General features: G+C 40.4%; 1 protein-coding gene across 1 annotated transcript in view; it reads left to right on the forward strand.

The window, feature by feature from the left end:
* Positions 1 to 821: 821 nt before the first annotated feature.
* The window catches only part of Cntnap4 (contactin associated protein family member 4), a 292284-nt gene continuing 272386 nt past the window's right edge, over positions 822 to 20719 (forward strand). The window contains exon 1 of the mRNA XM_034523024.2: positions 822 to 1093. Within this exon, the coding sequence (XP_034378915.1) occupies positions 1003 to 1093 (91 nt within the window). The 5' untranslated portion in view covers positions 822 to 1002. The remainder of the gene's footprint in view (positions 1094 to 20719) is intronic.

Raw genomic sequence — 20719 nt, forward strand, 5'->3', positions numbered from 1 at the left:
TTCACTGGTGGATTTGTATTCCTGAAGCACCAACTAAAATAAGAAATGTTAATTTCTTGCAGACTATTATCAGATGATTTTTAAATATCTGCCAAGCAGGAATGTCTGTTCCCATGTGAGGAATTTCCGTAATAAAATCCTGGCACCGGAGCACAAGGCGATAGTTTTATAGAAACAGAAAAACAGCAAGCGTTTTCCCGGAGGACAGTTTTAGCTACAATTCACCAACGCTTGCTTCGTTATTTCTGTCTTATTTTATGCTTTTGTTTTGAAACATAATGCAGTTTTACCTGGATACACTCCCGGGCAATCAGGAAATAGCTCAGTATGTTGGTTGGCATTGCCAAATACAAGACCTGCAGAAAATCAGAAGGCTTCGTTGCCTGGCCGCTTTCCTCACCCCAAAGGCTGGCAGGGCACAAAACGGGTTAAGGCTTATTGGAGAATAGAGGGGAGGAGAGGGAGCCCTGAGGAGGCCAGGAGCAGCGGGCAGTGCCTCCAGGTCCAGCTTCCATCACCTGCAGCCGCTGCGGAGCTCAGAAAGCTGCTGGCTGCTGCTGTGCTTTTTGGAGGAGGAAGGATGCTGGGGCAAATTTCTAAGACCGCTGTGAGGAGTGGGCGTGGCCTAGGCAGCAGTGTGTAAGCTTGTTAGGACAGATGCTGGTCGCTTTTCAGTGAGGAACCAGTACTGGGGGGGGGGTGAGGGAGAGAGAGAGAGAGAGAGAGAGAGAGAGAGAGAGAGAGAGAGAGAGAGAGAGAGAGAGAGAGAGAGAGAGAGAGAGAGAGAGAGAGAGGAAAGGGAGGAGGGGGAGGAGGGAGGAGGGAGGAGGGAGGAGGGAGAGGAGGAGGAGAGAGAGCGCGCGTGAGAGGAGGGAGGGGGAGGAAAGAGAGCCAGAGAGCTAGAGATACTGAAGACCCAGTCAGTGCTGGGTGAAGGACTGAGGAGAACCTGTCTCCTGCGCTCTGAGAGCCACTCGAGATCTTTTGGGGAGCTCAAAAATTATGAATATGGGATCTGTCGCTGGAGCTGTTCTCAAGATGTTACTTCTGTTGTCTACTCAAAACTGGAACAGAGTGGAAGCTGGAAATTCATGTAAGTACACAGCAAATGATTTAAAACTTGCAGGGGGGCTCCGCGCAAAACTTTGATTCTGTTGTTTTCACGATTAATCTTTTTCACCCAGAATCGCTGTGGGGCTAGGAAAAGCACTACAGGAGAATTGTACAAATATGACCGGGTTCCTCTTGGTCTGGTCAAAATATGCAAAATGCTATTTGGATTTTTTTTTTTAGCAGAATCTCACTCTCTTTGAATATTCATTGAGAATACTCAACTTCTAGTAAAACATTAAATTAGCATCTTAATCGGGGACCAGCCCGGGAATGTCTTCCATTGCGCCTGTCTTTAGGTTATTGAATTTCATTGGGATTATTTGTCTACCAGGAAAACAACCCCCAGACTTGATATTCTACTGCATTAGCTGAGATTTCTGAAGTTTGCGATTTAGCAGTAGCTGGCTGCATCCCTAAAATGGTGCAGGCTAATAGCTGAAACACACTGCAGACTTCACGGGCAGGCAGAACTGGTAGAGGCACAGCTCAGCATTGAAGAGCTGTGTCCTCAGGCAGAAGAGCACTCCTGGATGGGTACCCATCCCTACCTCTCCCTTAAAGGAAAATGTGCAGGTGATTTCCCCCTCCCTTCCCCCGCCCGCTTAAGTAGTGTTCTCTAGTGGTTGAAATTTCAACTTCATGTGTTTGTGATTGATTGTTGTCTTGGTGCTGAGTTCATTGATTCGAGGCAGGTTTGTTATGGGTCTCGTTGCTTAATTTAAATATTATCCAAAATACGCCGGCCAAACTCTTTCATCAGCCTGCCATTGGAGATAAGAAAAGTTTTAAAAGTTTATATTTGGCTTAAATTCTCTAGATGGAAGAATATGCTCTTTTTATGCACGATAAAAACAGCTAAGCAAACACACAACTTTTTGTTTCTTTCTCAGATTTTAAAGACAACCCTTATCTGCTTTACGAGAAAGGGCTACAAGGCCTGTTCAGGAATGGTTGGGACCTGCCTTACTGGCAGCTTTAGGTTTGGGAGACAAGAAATTGCTAACACTTTTTTGCTATAGAACCTTCTTTGCCTTAACTGTAGAGTCCTCGTGAAGGAAGAATCACAGGGAACTCACTGTCATGAGCCCGTGCCCATCCACTGGTGATTTTGGGCTTCCGTTTGCAGGAGCTCATTTACTGTCAGAATTTATCTGCCATTCTGCAAAGGAGAAAACTTCACTCCAGGGCTGGACTGTGTTTCCCATTCAATTTTAAATTGAATGTGCGGGAATCCCATTAAATCAGTAAAATATGCAGTTTTCTCCTAGTCGAAATCTTAAGGGTCCCGTGGGTGATGGCTTTGACTAGCGTTGTAGCAAATAAACAAACAAAGATACACGACCACAGACCTGAAGCCACCCACCCGCTCAGTTGAAGTTCTGTGGCAAAGGTGTAATTTCTTCTGCAGCTGCAGGGGTTCAGCAGAGATGGAGCGCTAGAGGTCACTGTTGCGATGCGAAGCACACCATGGGCTCTTTCCCTTGAGTTGGGCAGAGCTTCACGCTGGCCTAACCCCGTGTGTCTTTCCTATGCCTTGCCTGCACATCATTTTGCAGTGTATTAATATGAATAATTGGGCTGTGAGCTGTTGAAATTTGTTTGCTTGCTTGAAATGTGATACAGAGTGTCACCGGAAGGTCTGTATTACAGGCTTTCCTTCCTAGTACCTCTCAGCCAGGGAAAAAGTGAGCAGCTGAGATTTGAGGAGAAGCCAGTGCTCACGTCTGCTTGACTCTGCCTGGGCCTCCAATGGGTGCAGTTTCAATGCTGGATCTGTGTCCATCGGGGTTCGATTTCTCTACGAAATCATTGGATAAACGTGGAGAGCCTAGGATTGAAGTGAAGAAGAACAGTTAAATATTAAAGTTGGAATTTTTAGCAGACCTGTTTAGGAGTTGACTTTTCTTCAAGTGTCATCATTCAATGGCTTCAGAAAATTGAGGTGATTTTTAGTAATTTCTTATTGGTATTTTGACAACGCGACCTGCAGACGTAGAACAAAATGTTTCATCTCCTAATTTTTATATTATTCCTCACTCTTTACATTTTGGAGGAGTCAGGGTCCACTTGTTGCTGGGTTGGGATAGGAAATGTGTCCTACCATGCTATCAGTTTTGGAAGACAGAGCAGTGTATCAACAGGGGTTTATGTGAAGTTTATGAACAGGGGTGTATGTTAACCAAAGGACAGGCAACTGTAATCAGCACAAACATTCCAAAGTTGCCTTGTAAGACTTCCCCCAAATTCTCCTGAACCAGATTGTTTATTAATAAGAAGTGAATCAATCTCAAATCCCACAAGTAAAGTCAGGGAAAACTGAATATAAGCAAAAGAAAATTAAAGGCCTGTCTCTCAGGTGAATGTAAACACCTTTCTTCTTTATTTACAACTGACTCACAAGGAGAAAAATCTGTCATCCACTGAGTTGGCCTTTGGGTAACAATAAGAACATTTGCCTAGGGGACTCTTTAAACCTGGGATTAGGTGAACTCTAATTTGAATATTAATTGATCTACTTAATCAACTGAGGAATTTGCATTAGAAAGATTCCATGCAAATACAGCCACCTTCTCTTCTCCCCACCTCACAAGTGCATGGGCATGCATGCATGCTCTCATACATGCACGTGTGTGTGTGTGTGTGTGTGTGTGTGTGTGTGTGTGTGTGTGTGCGAGCACGCGTGTGCACATGCACTTATGTGTAAGTACAGATTACTAATTCATGTGCCAGTAACACTCTGTGACTGTAGTTAGTACCCATGTAATTATAAAGAAATATATTGAGTGGGTTGTATTCTTTGTTTCTGGTGTCCCCTGTGGCATTTCCAAGCTGGGAACCAGCACCAGCCTAAGGTTTTAGTCTGTGTCCAGGTTGAGGTAAGTTTGTTAGTACATTGAGTCATCTTTTCCATGCTAACACAGCGGCAGGCATCCTTGCTCATTTGCTTGCTGTTTGAGAGGCTGTACTCCTGGCTCTCTCTGGTTTCTTCACTTCCTTCTATGACAGAGGTACTAGAACAAGGGAAATGATGATTTATTTATTCTACACTTGCTCTTAAGAACCTACAAATTCTCAATGCCAAGGTAGTTTTGAGAGGTTGACTCACCAGGTAAGAAGGATGGGTTATAACTAGTAAGGCCGGGAAGGGTTTTGCTTTGGTTTCATTCTTACAGATCACATGATGGAAGACTCGCTGAGCCCCACTCTGAGAATAATTAATGCTCACCAAATAGCTCAGTAATGACTGCATTGGAGGTCAGCTTCTGTGTTTTTTTTTTTTCTTCTGTTTAATTGAAATTAGGGATATATCTGATATCTACTCCAAAGGAAGTGCCAAGAATATGATAAAATCAGTAACAGAGAAAAAGGGCTTGGCCTTGTAGATGACCATTCTTACCGATTCTTGGGGACAACTCAGATACAACTGGACGGAGCCTCAAGTTCTTAAAAATTCAGTGTTGTTGCTCTTTCTGGGAACCTCTTCTTGTTCTCTTCCCTCCTCCCAATGTTCTGCAGTAAAATAATGAAATAACTACAGGGTAATAACAAAGAGCTGATGGCTATGATCCATGCCGCCATGTGTCAGTGGCTGGCCCATGGAAGTGCATGTCAGTGAGCTCCCTGACTCACTCCTAGCATCATCTACTGTTATGCACTTGACGCCTTCTCTCCACTCATTGTGTCTGCTATGGGTCATTTCTGATGCTTTTGCACATGGTTAACATAGCTTATAAGCCAACATGGAGGTCAAAGACGACATCCACATGATACCTAGTCCTTAATTAAAGTAATAGATATTATTCTAATCTCATGAAATTAGTCTGGGAATTCATATCACATAAAAACAATTAGAGTCAAACTGTCAGTGGACTCCCCCTCCACCCCCAATTAAAAAAAAAATCAATGAAATTGCATATGGTCATTGGAAAGAGGTTGTAATATTTACTCAGGGTTTGGCAGAGTGTGGCCCTTGGGATAAATTGCCCTCACGTCTGTCTTTATACAGCCTGTGAGCTAAGAGTAGGTTTTTCATGTTTACCTGAAAAAAAAAAAGAAAAGAAAAGAAAAGAAAAGAAAAAAATTTAAGAGAATTCTTTGTGGCACAAAATGACAGTGTGAGATTTGGATTTTAGTCACCTGTCTCACTTATGCAATGGCACGAGCAAAATTTGTATTTACATATTGTTATATTTTGAATTTGATTGGTAAATTTTTGTTAAAATTGTCTTTATTCTTGTTTTATAAGTATCTATATAATATTCTGTATTATCTACCTGCTCCTTTTTAAAATAAAAAACCCATTGACCTCTGATATATGGTGTGTGGTATAATGATGAATTGTAGATGTACACAGATTATATTAATTGATAAAAATGTTCTTATGTCATTAATCATACAAATACTGAAGGAGCTGTTAATGATACTGGAAAGCATCACAGGAGATCATATTTTCTCTATTTGTTTCTCCTAGATGACTATATTTGGAGAAATCTCATTTCTATGACTATGCAATATCTGCATTTTATTAATAAAGTTCTATAGCACTTTTGGTTGCTAAGGGTGCATTTTTAATTTCAAGTAATCAGATTACTGTGCACAGCTTGATAAATAATGTGAGCAATATCACCCCAGATATTTAGGATGAAAATTCTGCTCTTACCTTACACGGTCAAGAGCATACACTATTCTATTCTCTATGAATCAGAACTTAGATTTGGAATCAAATTGATCATGTAAGGAAAACTGTCTTGTTTGAAGAGTGCTCTTGCTTTGAAAGTAATTTGGTAGCTTCCTCAAAAAGCTCAAATTGGCAAACTTTCTAGAACAAATTGAAAAAATAGATTTTCATTTAAGTACAACCCACTGAGAATTCACAATAATTAAGCAAGCACTTTCTACCTACTCATGCCAGCGTAATTAATTTGTATGTAAATATCTTGTCCATTTGCAATTGTATTTACTTTAGATTTCCAGAAACTAATCATCAGGTTAATTTTGTTTATATTACACTATTTACAACAGTCTAAAAAGTAAGTTAAAATATGATGTATACTATAAAAATACTTTAAATCACAATTTAAAAAACCGCTATTTATTAAAATTTAAATTTTTTATAATTTATTCAGTTATTTATTTATTTATTTTTCTCTTGAGACAGAGTGTCGGGTAGTTCAGATTGCCTTTGACCTTGCTATGCCTGACCTTCAGCTTCTGATTCTACATACTATGTTCTGGAGTCATAAGCATGTGCTACTATGCCTGGCACATAACTTGTTTCGTTTTGTTAGTTTGTATTTTTGAGACATAGAATCATTATATAATCCTTGATGGCCTAGAACTCAGTATGTAGATCACAGTGGCCTGAAACCCACAGGGATCCACTTGCCTCTGCTTCCTGAGCTCTGGATCAAAGATGTGCACCACCACTTCTGGCTCAGTTTTAAATGAAGATTCAGGCTTCTCATCCCAGGGGCCATTTTTTCTTTTCTTTTCTTTTCTTTTCTTTTCTTTTCTTTTCTTTTCTTTTCTTTTCTTTTCTTTTCTTTTCTTTTCTTTTCTTTTTCCTTCCTTCCTTCCTTCCTTCCTTCCTTCCTTCCTTCCTTTCTTCCTCTCTCTCTCTCTCTCTCTCTCTCTCTCTCTCTCTCTCTCTCTCTTTCTTTCTTTCTTTTTTAGATGAAGGCACTTGTAAAGATGTCACCTAGGATGAGTTTTGTAAGAAGGAGGTTAACTGAGTCACAGTCATTAGACCTAGATGTTTAGGGACAGTGATCTTGACAGTCCAAAGCTTTGAAGGTGGCTTTGCATTAGAATACCAGTTGGGCTCCACAAATGCCCGTTTTTTCTGTGTAGAATGAAAATCTCTTTTATCTCAGATCAATCAATACTAGACCTTTAATGTTGTCAACTAATGAATCATTCGACCTTTAAATGGCCAGTTAGCCTCAGATTAGCCAAGAAATCCTTCACTCTTTATGTTGTTTGTTTTGAGAGAGGATCTCAGGTAGCCCATGCTGACTTTGAACTCTGGATCCTCCTGCCTCCAAGAGCTGAGATTACAGACATGTACTATCACATCAGTAATCAGCGTTTTTAAAAAACAAACACACAAAAAACCCAACCAACCAACCAAACAAACAAACAAATAAACAAACCAAAAAAATCCCACCCAATCTTTTCCTTTCCTCTATATTGACTCAAAGTTTGCAACCTGCAGTCAGTAGGAAGATAAGACAACATCTCATATTCACATCGGTAGCTTATTGTTTCTGGTGAAATACTAAAGAATTGCATACTTTGATCTGATCCCTCCCCCATTACTTCTAGCTTATTATTTTCCATTTTTATTGATTCAAACATCTTGGCACCACTGACTTGTTTGATATGTATCTGGAATTTTTGCTGTTTTCTTGTTAATTAGGAATGAAGGAGAATGATTGATCCCTACAGGATATGCGGTTCGGATAAAAGTTGTTTTGTAAGTTCATCACGTTCTTGAGGTGGAATGTGTTTTGTTCTTGCTGGTACTAGAGTGAGCCCTGCCTGACTGCAGGGGTGACTGACTGCTCTAGGGGCTCTTCCAGACAGAAACCTTTAGAAATGCTCTTTAACAAACACATCTTCTAAAACATGCCTTGGGTTGTAGCATCAGATGCTACAGTTGGTTGTATTTTGCTCATTTTAAAGGGAAAAAAATCTTAGTGGGATGTGAGGGCCCACTCATAATTCTAGCATATGAGATAACAAGGCAGGAGGATCATGAGTTCCAGTACAGACCTGATTATGCAGTGAAATTCCATTGAAAATATTCAAGGCTGGGGATACATTTATCATGGTATAACAGTTGCTTAGCAGGCTTAAGATCCTAGGGTTTTATCCCTAGAGCTTCCCACCCCCACCACAGAAGTCTAAGAACAGAAGAAAATGCCTTAAACTACATAGTGATAAGCAGACCCTATTGTGACCCCCTGAAGACTTTCTTCAAGGAAAACACACTCACCATTGAACAGAACAACTTAAATCCGAATAATTTACTCTTGAAATTGACATGGCCACATGAAGCCTTTGGGATTTCAAAAGAAACTTTAAAATGTCTTCAAAAGAAATAGTTTACTTGTAATTCTAGGTTACAATAGATAGCATTTCTAAATTTAAAAAAATTCCATTGTGTGTGTGTGTGTGTGTGTGTGTGTGTGTGTGTGTGTGTGTGATGTAGGTGCTGGAAATTGAACCTACCCACATTCTCTGCAAGAGCAGTATGTACAATTAACCATCTCCAGCTCTTATAGAGCATTTCTAAGTGAGAGTGATGTCAGGTGGCTTGGGTATCTTTGGATTATATTAATTTGGGAGTGGTGGGAAAGAACCTGGATGTCAGATTTCAGCATTCAACCTCCTCAGTAAGTTCTATTTTTTTTTTTTTGTATGTTCACAGTTCTGTGACTTTCATAGCTGGCCCCTTTTGTTTTTACTGTATAGTTTGGGGTTCCCAAATATGCCAGGAAGTTGGTCCAAGGGTCTGACGTTGATAAAGACCAAAATCTTCTAGTATAATGTGACAAAAGGTACTTTTTTCTTTTCTCAGTCAGCTTTCAAAAGATAGAAATTTTGTCAAAATTTTTTTTCCCAAAGGTATTCACATAAATGGTATCTGAAACTACATGTTAAGGAATGGAGTGTGCAGACCAACTTGTATGTGTTGGGCTTTTTGCCCCTTTCCAACAGAATTTTTTTTTTCCTGTCATGGTTCCTGAGAAAACAGTACTTTGACAATGAAATTGGGGACATCTCATAACAGGACGTAAAAATGAGCCTGTTTATGTTACAGTTAATGAGTCATTCCAATGTAATAATTGGAAAAGTGAGTGAAGCCTGCAAACATTTGACATTTTAAGTAGTTCAAAATTAGTAACTATAAAAAATTGTAATGCATAATTATTTAATAGAGCAGTGATGGGATTCATGCAGATGGTTTTTAAAACACAAAAGAAAAATGGCATAATATGTATGTATCCTATCTATAGCTCTAATTACTTTTTTGTTTGTGAATTAAGTTCCCCTCATTAGTGGTTGTCTGGAGTAAGACACTATGTACTTTTAAAGCCACAAAATACACATTTGATTCCATGACCTTTTCCCCTACCTCTGGCAGTTATGGTGCTTTAGAATGGGATTATTGGTTGATACTAGTCAAGAAGTAATGTAAATATATAAATCCACTCATTTTCCCAAAGCACATTTATTGTATAATTGCTAGACAAACTGTTATTTTATTACTTGACTGAACAATTTTAACCTACAGAGATTGCTTTTGAATGTCCTCTGAATAACTGTACAGATAACTCTTAAGAATTGGTCATGATCCAGGGGTTGGTAGGTTCCTGGATGAACTGGACCAAACATTGAGTCTTTTGGCTCATGGCAGAGGTACTCAGATCTTCCTGTTAGTATTAACCAAAACCTACCAGACCAATAGAAGGAATCTTAGAGAAGTTGAGAAAATTAAATTTCTAGGCTAATAGCTTTGCTTTAAAAGATTGCATATTGATGTATATACACACATATACACATATGCACAAACCACACACACACACACACACACAGCCATATACACAGATATATATGAGTATATAATACACACATACACACACACACACACACACACACACACACACACACACACACATGCATATGGTCCTTAAGGCTTGTCACTTAAAATAATTTGCTTATCATCAGGAGACTAGGAAAAAAGGAAGGTATTAATTTGGAAACAGCTTTTAAAACTTGAGTCTCTCTCTCTCTCTCTCTCTCTCTCTCTCTCTCTCTCTCTCTCTCTCTCTCTCTGTGTGTGTGTTGGAAAGCATTTTGGCTGGTGTTCTGCTAATTAAGGTTGAAGTCTACCATTGTCCAAATAGCCTTGGGGCTTGGCACAAAATGTCAGACTCCTTTTACCAGTAGGGCTTCTCCTTCTCTGACCTTGTCTGGGAAGTTCAAAAAACCCTCAGACACCTCTCAACCTGTGGAATGTTAGCCTTAGATTACAAGTTCAACTTCCTTTCTCCTCATAGGAGCCCATTCGGCTAGCGCCTGAGATTTCCAAATGCCTCCCCATGCTAATGAGGCTTCTCAGTACTTTAAGCCTTCAACCAATGACATTGCCCACCCTAGATATTCCTACCTTTTAATCCAAACCTATAACCCTTGAGTCACTCCAAGTAAAGTTGATTTGTCTCCCTAAAACTGGTCCCTGCATATCGTGATTACCTTAGATACTCAGGGCTTCTGAACTGCATCTTCATCCCTGACATCATCTGCCATTTCTGCTTCTTTTGCCCTCATGAACTGATATTGACCAATGATCCCTGAGGGTAGGGGGCAGTGTCCCAGGGTGGGTTTAAGGATGGGGATTTCAGGACATTACCCATAGGGGTAGATTTTGAATTAAGTACTGATTAGGGCATAGAAAGTTGTATTTCCCTTGCTGTTTGTCTCATAGTTATTTCCAGAATGGTTTAAAACAGTGTGTGGAGAGGTAGATATTTTACCCTAATGTGAACACTGCCCAACATGTATGTATATTAAAACCTAATATGCTACCCCATGAATATGTACAATTTTCTTGTAGTAAAGAAACCCATCCTGACTGTCCTGGTTAGGTGTAGCTGGCAACTCAGCACAGCCTGGAATCACCTCAAAAGAATTTTAATTGAGGAGTTGTCATCACCATCTGCCATTTCTGCTCCTTTTGCCCTCATGAATTGATATTGGCCAATGATCCCTGAGGGCAGAGGGGCGTTCCAGGATGGGCTTAAGGATGGGGATTTCAGGACATTACCCATAGGGAGTAGATTTTAAATTAAGTAGTGTTAGGTCTGTGGGCTTGTCTGTGGGCATATCTGTGAGGTATTGTCTTGATTATTGTTTGGCGTAGGAGGGCCTAGCCCACTAAAGGCAGCACCATTCCATACATAAGGTTCTGTGCTGATTATAAAAGCACAAGCTTGATCAAGGCAGCAAGTGCTTGCCCGATCTCCTTTGAGCTCCTACCCTGACTTCCCTTAGGGATGGTGTGGGATCTGGAAGTATAAGGCAAATAAACCCTTTCCTTCCCAAAGTTGCTTGTGGTCGGAGCAGTGTATCACAGCAACAGAGAGCAACCCAACCCCTGAAAGCCAAACAAAGAACTGTATAGGATTAAACTTGAACAAAATAAGCTGGGTGTGTGGTGGTGTACTTTGGGGCTGAGGCAGGAGGACTGCAAGTTTGAGGTCAGCCTGGACTATATAGTGAGTTCAAAGTTCAAGGTCAACTTAGGAAATTGTATGTGTGTGTGTGTGTGTGAGAGAGAGAGAGAGAGAGAGAGAGAGAGAGAGAGAGAGAGAGAGAGAGAGAGATGGATAGGTGGATGGGACTGGTGAAGGTTGTGGAAGTTGGGAATGGGGTAGTTGGAGTAGATATGATGAAAGAAGCTCTTTGTATACATGTATAAATTCTCAGAGAAGAAATTAAAACACTACATTAAAAGACACTAAAACATAATAAAACATTAACTATTAACGTGTCTTTTGAGATCCTGTTTAAATTTGCCCTGATTATAAACAACTGTACGTCTCTTTTATCATCTCAAAGTTCGTTATTTTCTAGGATGTGGCATGATTACTCTAATACTTAACTCCCATTATTCCCTAAATTCTAGGTTCTGTCAGTATGACATGACATAGAAGGTAGAACAAGAGGCAGGAGATATTGTGGCTTTACAGCTACTGGGCAAACTGGAGTGGAGTGTAGCTCTCAAAGGCAGTGCGGTGGAGTGATGCTTGTACCCAGAGCAGGGCAACACAAACAAAGTTTAGCATTTGTCACATTGTTCGGTTTTCTCTCTCAATTTGAGCTGATTTTTAAACAAAAAGATTCTCTCCCCTCTCCGGGGCAGAGAGCTGCACGGATGCTCACGGATCCCCATAGTTAAGGATTTATAATACATATTTACATTTGCCGTGTTTTAGATGTTTAGGACTTAATTAAAAGAACATTGCTAAAATAAAAGCAATTCTGTCTAAATTGGTGGCGAGGGAATTCTGCGTGAGGTTATAAAGCGGCTCAATTAGGTGCCTTTGTGGCACCGCGTGTATGATTCCAAGGCTTGTTTGAACTGTTGTGCTTTGGAGTGTAGACTGTCTTATCACCCGGTTAAGAAAACTTGACACGTCTAAACTGTCATGATTGCTGGATCTTGAGTATCATGAGATGTCTAGCTTTTCCTTAAAGCCCTCCTTCCCCCCCGACCCCCCACCTGCCTTAAATTCAGAAAATTCAGAAAAAGAGTTTTTAAAAAGCAAAGATCAAACCCTGAGGATAACATGTAGTTTTGTAAACTCACAGCCTTCTTTATCACAAAATGTAAGAAGAAAACATAAGCAATTTTCTAATCAAATGTTGTATTTATTGAAGAGCTGGGGAAGAAGAGAGCACATAAAAATGGGATGTAGGGTATTGTGGTACTAAAAGTAAAATTATAACCAGAATAATTTGCTCTGCTTAACATGTAAAACTGAGATTAAATTCATTTTTTTTTTAAACTAGTCCTCCTTGTGGAATGACCATGTTCGTTTTGGGAAGAAGGCCTTGTTATGTGTTTGCCCGTGAAATGGCCTTTTCTTAGATAGATGTGTGTAATCGCAACATAAACTAGATTAGTGTGAAAACAATGTATGTAGTATCATTAATCACTAGAACATTCTCCAGAGAAGATGACAGGAAGTTTTCTGTTCCTCTGAGTTAGCAAAATCAAACCTCCCGTGATCATGTTCCTCTTTCATTTCCCTGGATGTAAGGACGATCTGGCTATGACATCTGTCACGTTTAGCTATTGCCAGAACTGACTTGGCTGATCTGGCGGTGTGGCATCTGTCCCCTCTTCCTTTCTCACCCCAAACTCCAGCATCCCCCTTTCATCCATTTCTTATTAGGCTATAAAACAAAACAAAACAAAACAAAACAATACACCACTGTCTTTGCAAGTTAAGTCTGACAAAATAATCCATGTATTTATTCTATGTCAAAGCTTTTGGTTTTGGAGAAGAACAAAGAAAGATCTTTGGCGATCTTTCACTGCAGTAAGAGTGTTTTCATGTTTTAGCCCAAAGCTACCTGCCCTGAGTACTATCGGCTGTATCGGAGCCTCTTGTATGCCTGCACTTGTCTGTTTCCTGCATTTTCTTCCTCGAAATCCTGCTGTTAGCCTGAGACCACCACCCTCCCTCATTTAATCTTTACCTGTTGTCTTTACTTTGGTAATACTACCCACATACTTCTGATATACTTCAGAAAAGTCTCCTAAATGTTATTTTACTTTTTTATTATTGGGGAGGGGACACATATGCTGTAGCATGAGTGTGGAGGTCAGAGGGTGACTGTGCGGTTGGTTCTCTTTTCCTGCTTTTATGTAAGTTCTAGGAATGATCCTCTCATGTGTCAGGCATGAGGTGAAGTGTCTTTACCAGCTGAGCCATATTATTGGTGTGTGTGTGTGTGTGAGTGAATATGTGTGCATACATGTGTGTGAATGTGTATGTGTGAATATGTGTGTATACATGTTTGTGAATACACATGTGTGAATATGTGTGTATACATCTGTGTGAATATGTATGTGTGTGAATATGTATATGTGTGAATATGTATGTGACTATGTATATGTGTGAATATGTGTGTATACATCTATATCTGTGTGAATGTGTATGTGAATGAGTGTGTGAATATATATATATGTATGTGAATATGTATGTGTGTGAATATGTACGTGTGTAATTATGTATGTGTGTGAATATGTATGTGTGTGAATATGTATATGTGTGAATATGTATGTGAATATGTATGTGTGTGAATATGTGTGTATACATCTATATCTGTGTGAATGTGTATGTGAATGTGTGTGTGTGAATATATATATATGTATGTGAATATGTATGTGTGTGAATATGTACGTGTGTAATTATGTATGTATGTGAATATGTATGTGTGTGAATATATGTGTATACATCTGTGTGAATGTGTATGTGAGTATGTATGTGTGTGTGATGCATGTGTATAGGTGCATGTTTTGCAAGTGTGTAGTGTTCTCTTATGTTTGCCTGTGGAGGTTGATCTTGGGGCTCACCCTCCATTGTTCTACTATGCTCACTGAGGCAGGGTCTCTGAATCAGCTTCAGAGACTCCTGGTATTGTAGCCTTACTATTCAGGTTGCTCCGGTTATCCTATCCGTCTTCTGAGCCTGGAGTTAGAGATGGGCTACCATGCTCACCTGACATTTACATTGGTTTCTGGATAGAAGAACTTCAACCCTAGGCTTGGGTGCCAAGAATGTAACCACTGAGAATCCTCCAGACCTGGGAATCTCTTTAAAGCAAATTTCATTCCATTCCTCTGCGGGGTCTTACCTGAGCAAACTCCCATCACTGTCAATACTCCTTGGCAGAAATCCCATCTCTTACTGCTTTCGTGGCCAGAGCAAGGAAGCTGGAATTGAAAAAAGGATCATTTACAAAACTATAAAAATCTCAGAAAAAGTGAAGGTATTACTTTGGAGATATTTGTAAACACACCATCTAGCACAGTTCTTGCCCTGGAGAGGGTTCTCAGTAAATGGGAGATGAAGTCCATGCATGGCTTCTATCTGATTTTCTAGTTGAAACATCCATGTCATAGAAGATAGGCAGGTAAACCAGAAGGACATCTGTTATCTGAATGATTAAGACAGCTGTTTATATTTGGTAGATCCTCCCCCTTCTTTTTTGGCTAACCCTTTACAAATTTGCCATTTTGTTTTCCTCTATTATACTCATTTTCGTACATCCCGAGCTATCAGTAATGTTAAGTGGCTGACCTACTGTTCTCTCTCCTCCTTCTCTTTCTGTATCCCCCCCCCCTTTTTTTTTTAAAGTAAAGCAACTGTAGTTTCATAGGCTATTGGATCAAATCATTTTGATTAAGACTCTCAGAGGACAGGTCAAAATACACACACACACACATGCACATACACACATGTGCACATGCACACACATATGCACGTGTATACACATACATTCACATACACACATGTGCACATGCACACACATATGCACGTGTACACACACACACACACACACACACACACACACACACACACACACACTGAGCATAAACTGACCAAACAGCTGCTGCCTTCTTTGGGGTTATCCTGGGTCTGTCCTCCTTGGTTCCTCCTCTTCCCCCAGCACACACACACACCTGGAGACAGCCTGTTAGTTGGAAGTTTTACAAAACGGACCTTCTGTTCTCCAGGAAGACATTTGCAGCTCCTCTATCCACCTTGATTTCAATTTCTGTTTATAAACATTTACTTTTGCTTTCATTTTAACTTAATTTTATTTTTCTATTTGTTTATCTGTTTACTGAGACAGGGTCTCTCAGTGTAGCCCTGGCTGGCCTGGTACTTATTATGCAGTCCAGGGTGACTTGCAATTCACAGCAGTCCTTGTCTATCAGCTTCTCCTGAGTGTCGAGACTCTAGTCACATGACAACATTCCCAGTTCTATTTTATGTTTTCTGGTTTGAAAACTTTCACATATAGAAGTAAGGAAACAAACAAACAAACAAACAAACAACAACAAAGCAAACCCAAAGGCCTTCGACTCCGTCTCCACTTTTTCTTTTCCTGACTGACTTTGCCCAGATTCTGTCAGTCACAACCCTGTTCTTATTCTGCATGTATACATGATGTTTTTTTTTTCTCATTGCCTGGAGCCAGTTTCGCTTGCATTGATGGGTTCTTAACTTTTAATTTCCTCTTTTAATTGCACACATGCTTGTTTTTAAAACAACACGTTTTTTATAAAAACCCTATCACTTCTTTTTGGATTCCTTTCACGTTTCTCCCTTCTCCTGGTACACAGTTGTGATTTTTACTTTATTTTTTGCCAGCTTTGTATAATTCACAGCTTTCCACGACTGTTGACATGTGCTGTCATTAACAATGACAGATATTCCGCCTGTGTTGGGCACTGTGGACTCTAAGGGGTTGGAGTGTGGACTTCATTCACTTCTTGTGTGTAGGTCTGTAAGGCAGATGATGACTCCTTTTCAAAGTAGGAAACGGGGCCTAGAAGGCTGTCTTCATTCTACCAAAGGTGGGAAGAATAACAGAGCTGACGTGTGGCTCCAATTCACTGACTTCACGTGTTATCTTCCCCAGGAATCTTTCAAATACCTCTTCTGAGTGTTACAGCACACCTGTGCCCTTATCAGGGTCTTTAGGTATGGCATGTTCCCATTTTTAATATGAATTTTAGGGACTGCAAAGATGACTCAGCAGTGAAGAGAGTCTATTACTTTTCTATAGTTTGGTTCCTAGCACACATATTGGGTGCATCACAAAAACCCATGCCTTCTGCTGGCCTCTCCAGGCACCCATAGTCATGTGCTCATACCTCTCCACCCCCCAACACATAGGTTCTTCTTTCTTCCCAGGGCCTGTGGTCCACCAGCCTAAGAGGACAAGGGGAACCCCTGAGTACAACAGAAATGACAGACTTCCTGGATCAGCTTCAGAGAGGCAGATCAACCTTATTTGGGATGAATCAAGGGCTATATAGTTTTTGAGAAGGGAGTAGGGATGTCCAGGATGGGTAAGTATCATTGGCTAGAGCTTAGGGTACCAAAGAATGCCTCATTTGCATGAAAAGGCATTACAGGAATTCTAGGTGCTTTGCTGGACAGGTTCTTATTGGTAGAAAGGAAGCTGAACCAGTAATCTCACTGAGGCTACATGACATTCTGTAGGTAGAAGATATGGAGGTCATGTTCCCCAGATCAGGCAGAGAAGAGGAAGCCCTGCTAAGGAAAGGTAGTCCTCCATCTTGCACTGATCTCAAGAGACCTGTCTAGACATAGAGGAGTGCTACATTTGCGCACACACACACACACACACACACACTCACACTCACACACACCAACATACAGGCACACACACAAACACATAAACAAAATAAATCTTAAAACTATGTATTTTATATATTTTCATTTTAAATTGAGTCATTAATAACTACACATGTTTCTGGAGCATGACGTTTGATGCGTGTATGCCATGCATAAGATGAGCCTAATAGGAGACTGCTTGAAATATGTACCATTTCTTTGTATTATGAAGTTAGAAAGTGTGCCTTACTAGCGGTTTTGAAATATTCAATAGATTGCTATCCATTGCAATTATATTCTTGGGATTATTAGTTATCATTTTCTCATTGATTTAACAAAATGCAACTTTAGGGTGGAAGGATACAGTTTGGCTCATAGCTATCGACCAAGCCAAGCATCATGTCGGGGAAGGAGTAGCAAAGTTCATGATGATGGGACCAGTTAGCAGAGCCTCTCGTGTCTTTCTGGCTAGGAAGCACAGAGCTAGATTGAAACTGAAAGTGGGGTGTGCCTTTAAGGGTGAACTGTATCTGCTGGCTAGCTCACAGTCCTAAGGCTTCCATAGCCTCAAACAGTACCATAGCTAGGAACCAAGCATTCATATACATAAGCCCAGAGGTGGGGGCATAAGACACATCACATTCAAACCACGACCTGTGCTATTGATCGGAAACAATTCCTCTTCCAGGCACAGCCATACCCGTGTCCTCTGCCCTCTCAGGCTATAGTATTTTATAAAGTATTTTATACTTTTAATAAAGACCAGTGTGTACACAGAAGTGAGAATGTGGCATTTGTCCTCCTGTAGTGTGACAAATTCTAAGGTGATCCTCACTGGGTAGAGTGAAATATTAGGCTACACATAGGCAATGGTAAAATTTATCGTTTTCAAAAAAAATATTTTTTTCCAGAACCATCTTGCTTCCTGGTGCTCAAGATCCATAAATTCCCTCTATACTCTTTCCAATCAACACCTCCTAGAACAGGAATATATGAGGCTAAAACTTCCCAAGGCACAAAGAAGAGCCAGCTCCTTTCTGCAGCTGTGCAGTGCCTGGCTGAGTGCTCTCCGCTGGCTTCATTTCTTTGTTCATCAAAGCCTCTCTCCTCCCTGCCGTGCAGAGGAACACTCCTTATGGCTGCTCCATGCCTCTTCTAGGTCTGCCCGACAAAACAGAACAGCTTGAGTGCCTAAAGCAATCAGAATTCATGTTTTCTACACCTCTGAAGTCTGGAAGTCCAAGATCAATCAAGGTCAGGGGTCAGGGTTGGTTCATGGTGAATCTTTTCTTTTTTATCTCTCAATTGTGATTTTTTTTACCTTCTCCCCATGACCTCAAGAACATTGTAGCATGCATGAATGCTTATATGAGTGTTAGCATATGTACATGAATGTGTGTGTATGTCTGTGTGTGTGTGTGTGTGTGTGTGTGTGAGAGAGAGAGAGAGAGAGAGAGAGAGAGAGAGAGAGAGAGATTGAGATCTTGAATCTTTTTCTACTCTTATCTGGACGTTATTCCTGTTGGATAAGGATCCCATCCTTAGGACATCACTTAACTGTAATTACCATTTTCCATATCTCCTCTCTAAATACCAACACATCAGTGATTATGGTTTCCACATATAACTTTTGGTTGTATATAATTCAGTCCCTAATACAGGTTGAATCTTGCAACTGTCTACATAAAGTAACTTGACCTGGAGAGAGATTTCTCAGGTTCAACCGCATATATATTTTTTACACACTGAAGTTGGAAAAATGAACAAGGCCATTCTTCATTTGGATAGATCCCTCTTCAGTGCCATTGCTGAAATCACTCCTAGTGAGTCCTTCTCTTGACTGGTCTTTGTAGGTTCACTGCTGTCCTGTCTCTTTCTTTGGATCAGTGCCCTGTACTCTCTAGCTGCCTCTACTCAGGAATTCTTGACACCCGTAAAAAGTGTGTAACTTAATGATAAAAAAAAATCCCTTTCCATAAATTTACAAGAGTTCCATATTTTTGAAGAAAGTCATTCCCCTTGAGCACAGTATTGCATTTCCAACATTCCTTCCAACAGTCTCAGATATTCAGAGGATGGTAATTTATTGCCCTTTGTTAAAATCACCTCATTATTTACCATTATTCCCTTAGCTGTTACTTCAAGTATTATTTTTATCCCCTTTCAATTACATTCCTCTTTATGCTTCTGAGCTCTAGCTGGATGATTGGCTGTGAGTGTTTTGTGTGTAGCCCCTCTCTCCGACAAAGTGGATCACATAATTTGTTTTCCCTGGTCCTATTCCCTGAATCACGCAGTACAACTTCCTCTCCTTCTCCTTATGATCTCTCCGTGTCTATCCACAGACAAACAAAACCACCATCTTAATAAGTTTGCATTTATATTTTATTAACTGATAACTTTGTACGATGTATTTTGATCATACTCATTTCCTCTTCCAATACCTTGTGGATCCACCATTTCCTTTCCTACCCACCCAACTTTGAGACGTTTTTTTTAAATTTTTTTTTTTTTTTAAATTCATTCTGTCCAATTTGATGCTTCCTATATATACTCTTGAATGACCATTGACTGGAGCGTGGTGGACCTACTCAAAGCTATACCCTTAAGGAAAACACACTGTACTCTCCCCAGCAACTACCAACTGCCAATAACTTCTCATCTAGGAGTGGACCTTTCTTCCCACTTTCCTGGCTTCATGCTGGGGTTTTGTCTTGTGCATACTGTGAGTTCATATGTGCAGTTTCCCTGCTATGTCAGGAAAACACCGGTTCCTTGTCATTGACCACATCTGGCTCTGAAAACCTTTGTGTCCCTTCGGAAATGATCCCTGAGACTTTGGCAGGAGAGGTGTGTTGTAGATGTCTCAGTTAGAGGTTGTCTTAAGTCTCTTATTCTCTGCAGTTGTGGGTCTTTGTAATCAATTTAAAACTTGTCTAGGTTTAAATTTGTCAAATGCCTTCTGAGTGGTGGCGGGAGCCAGGACAGCTGTTCACCATATATTATTTCACCGCATGTAAACACAGCAGCTGTTCCTACTCAGTCTTGTCTCCTCTGTGTGTTTCCCTCCTTTCCTGTGAGTTTCCCTTATGGCTAAATAGTCTTTGTATTTATATTTTTCTTTAGGGGAGAGGGTCGACAGTAACTCATCAGATACATGTGCACTCTCCTCAGACATGTCTTCTGTTTTGAACCAGTGGGTTGTTCATTGATTTTTTTTTTGAATGCTCCCAGTCTACCAGTGTCATCTAGCAGTTCGCAGCTCCCTTAAGACTCCTGTAAATTCTCTAACATCGCAGTATCTCAAGCCGTTTACAAATGTCAATGTCATGAACTGTTCAATGTCACTTAGTCTGACAAAAAAATCCAGGCTCCACCCCACCCCACCCCACTCCCATGGGAAGAAGAAATTTAAAGTTGCAGATAGCTCCTCCTATCCTCCCCATCTCCGCTCAAGAATTTATAACCCGTGGAGATGAATTTTTTTTGTGTGTGTTTTCCCCAGGATGGTCTGTTCCAGCATGAATCAGTGGTGGTGGGGAGAGACTGTCACGTTTGACAGATCTCAGAAGCACATCTGTCACCCTCCAGGAATCCCCCTCACTCATCAATTGGTCCTGTCAGTTACATGTACAGGCATCTCCCCAGCCCTCAGC

Source organism: Arvicanthis niloticus, chromosome 18 (assembly GCF_011762505.2).
Source record: "Arvicanthis niloticus isolate mArvNil1 chromosome 18, mArvNil1.pat.X, whole genome shotgun sequence".
NCBI lineage: Eukaryota > Metazoa > Chordata > Mammalia > Rodentia > Muridae > Arvicanthis > Arvicanthis niloticus.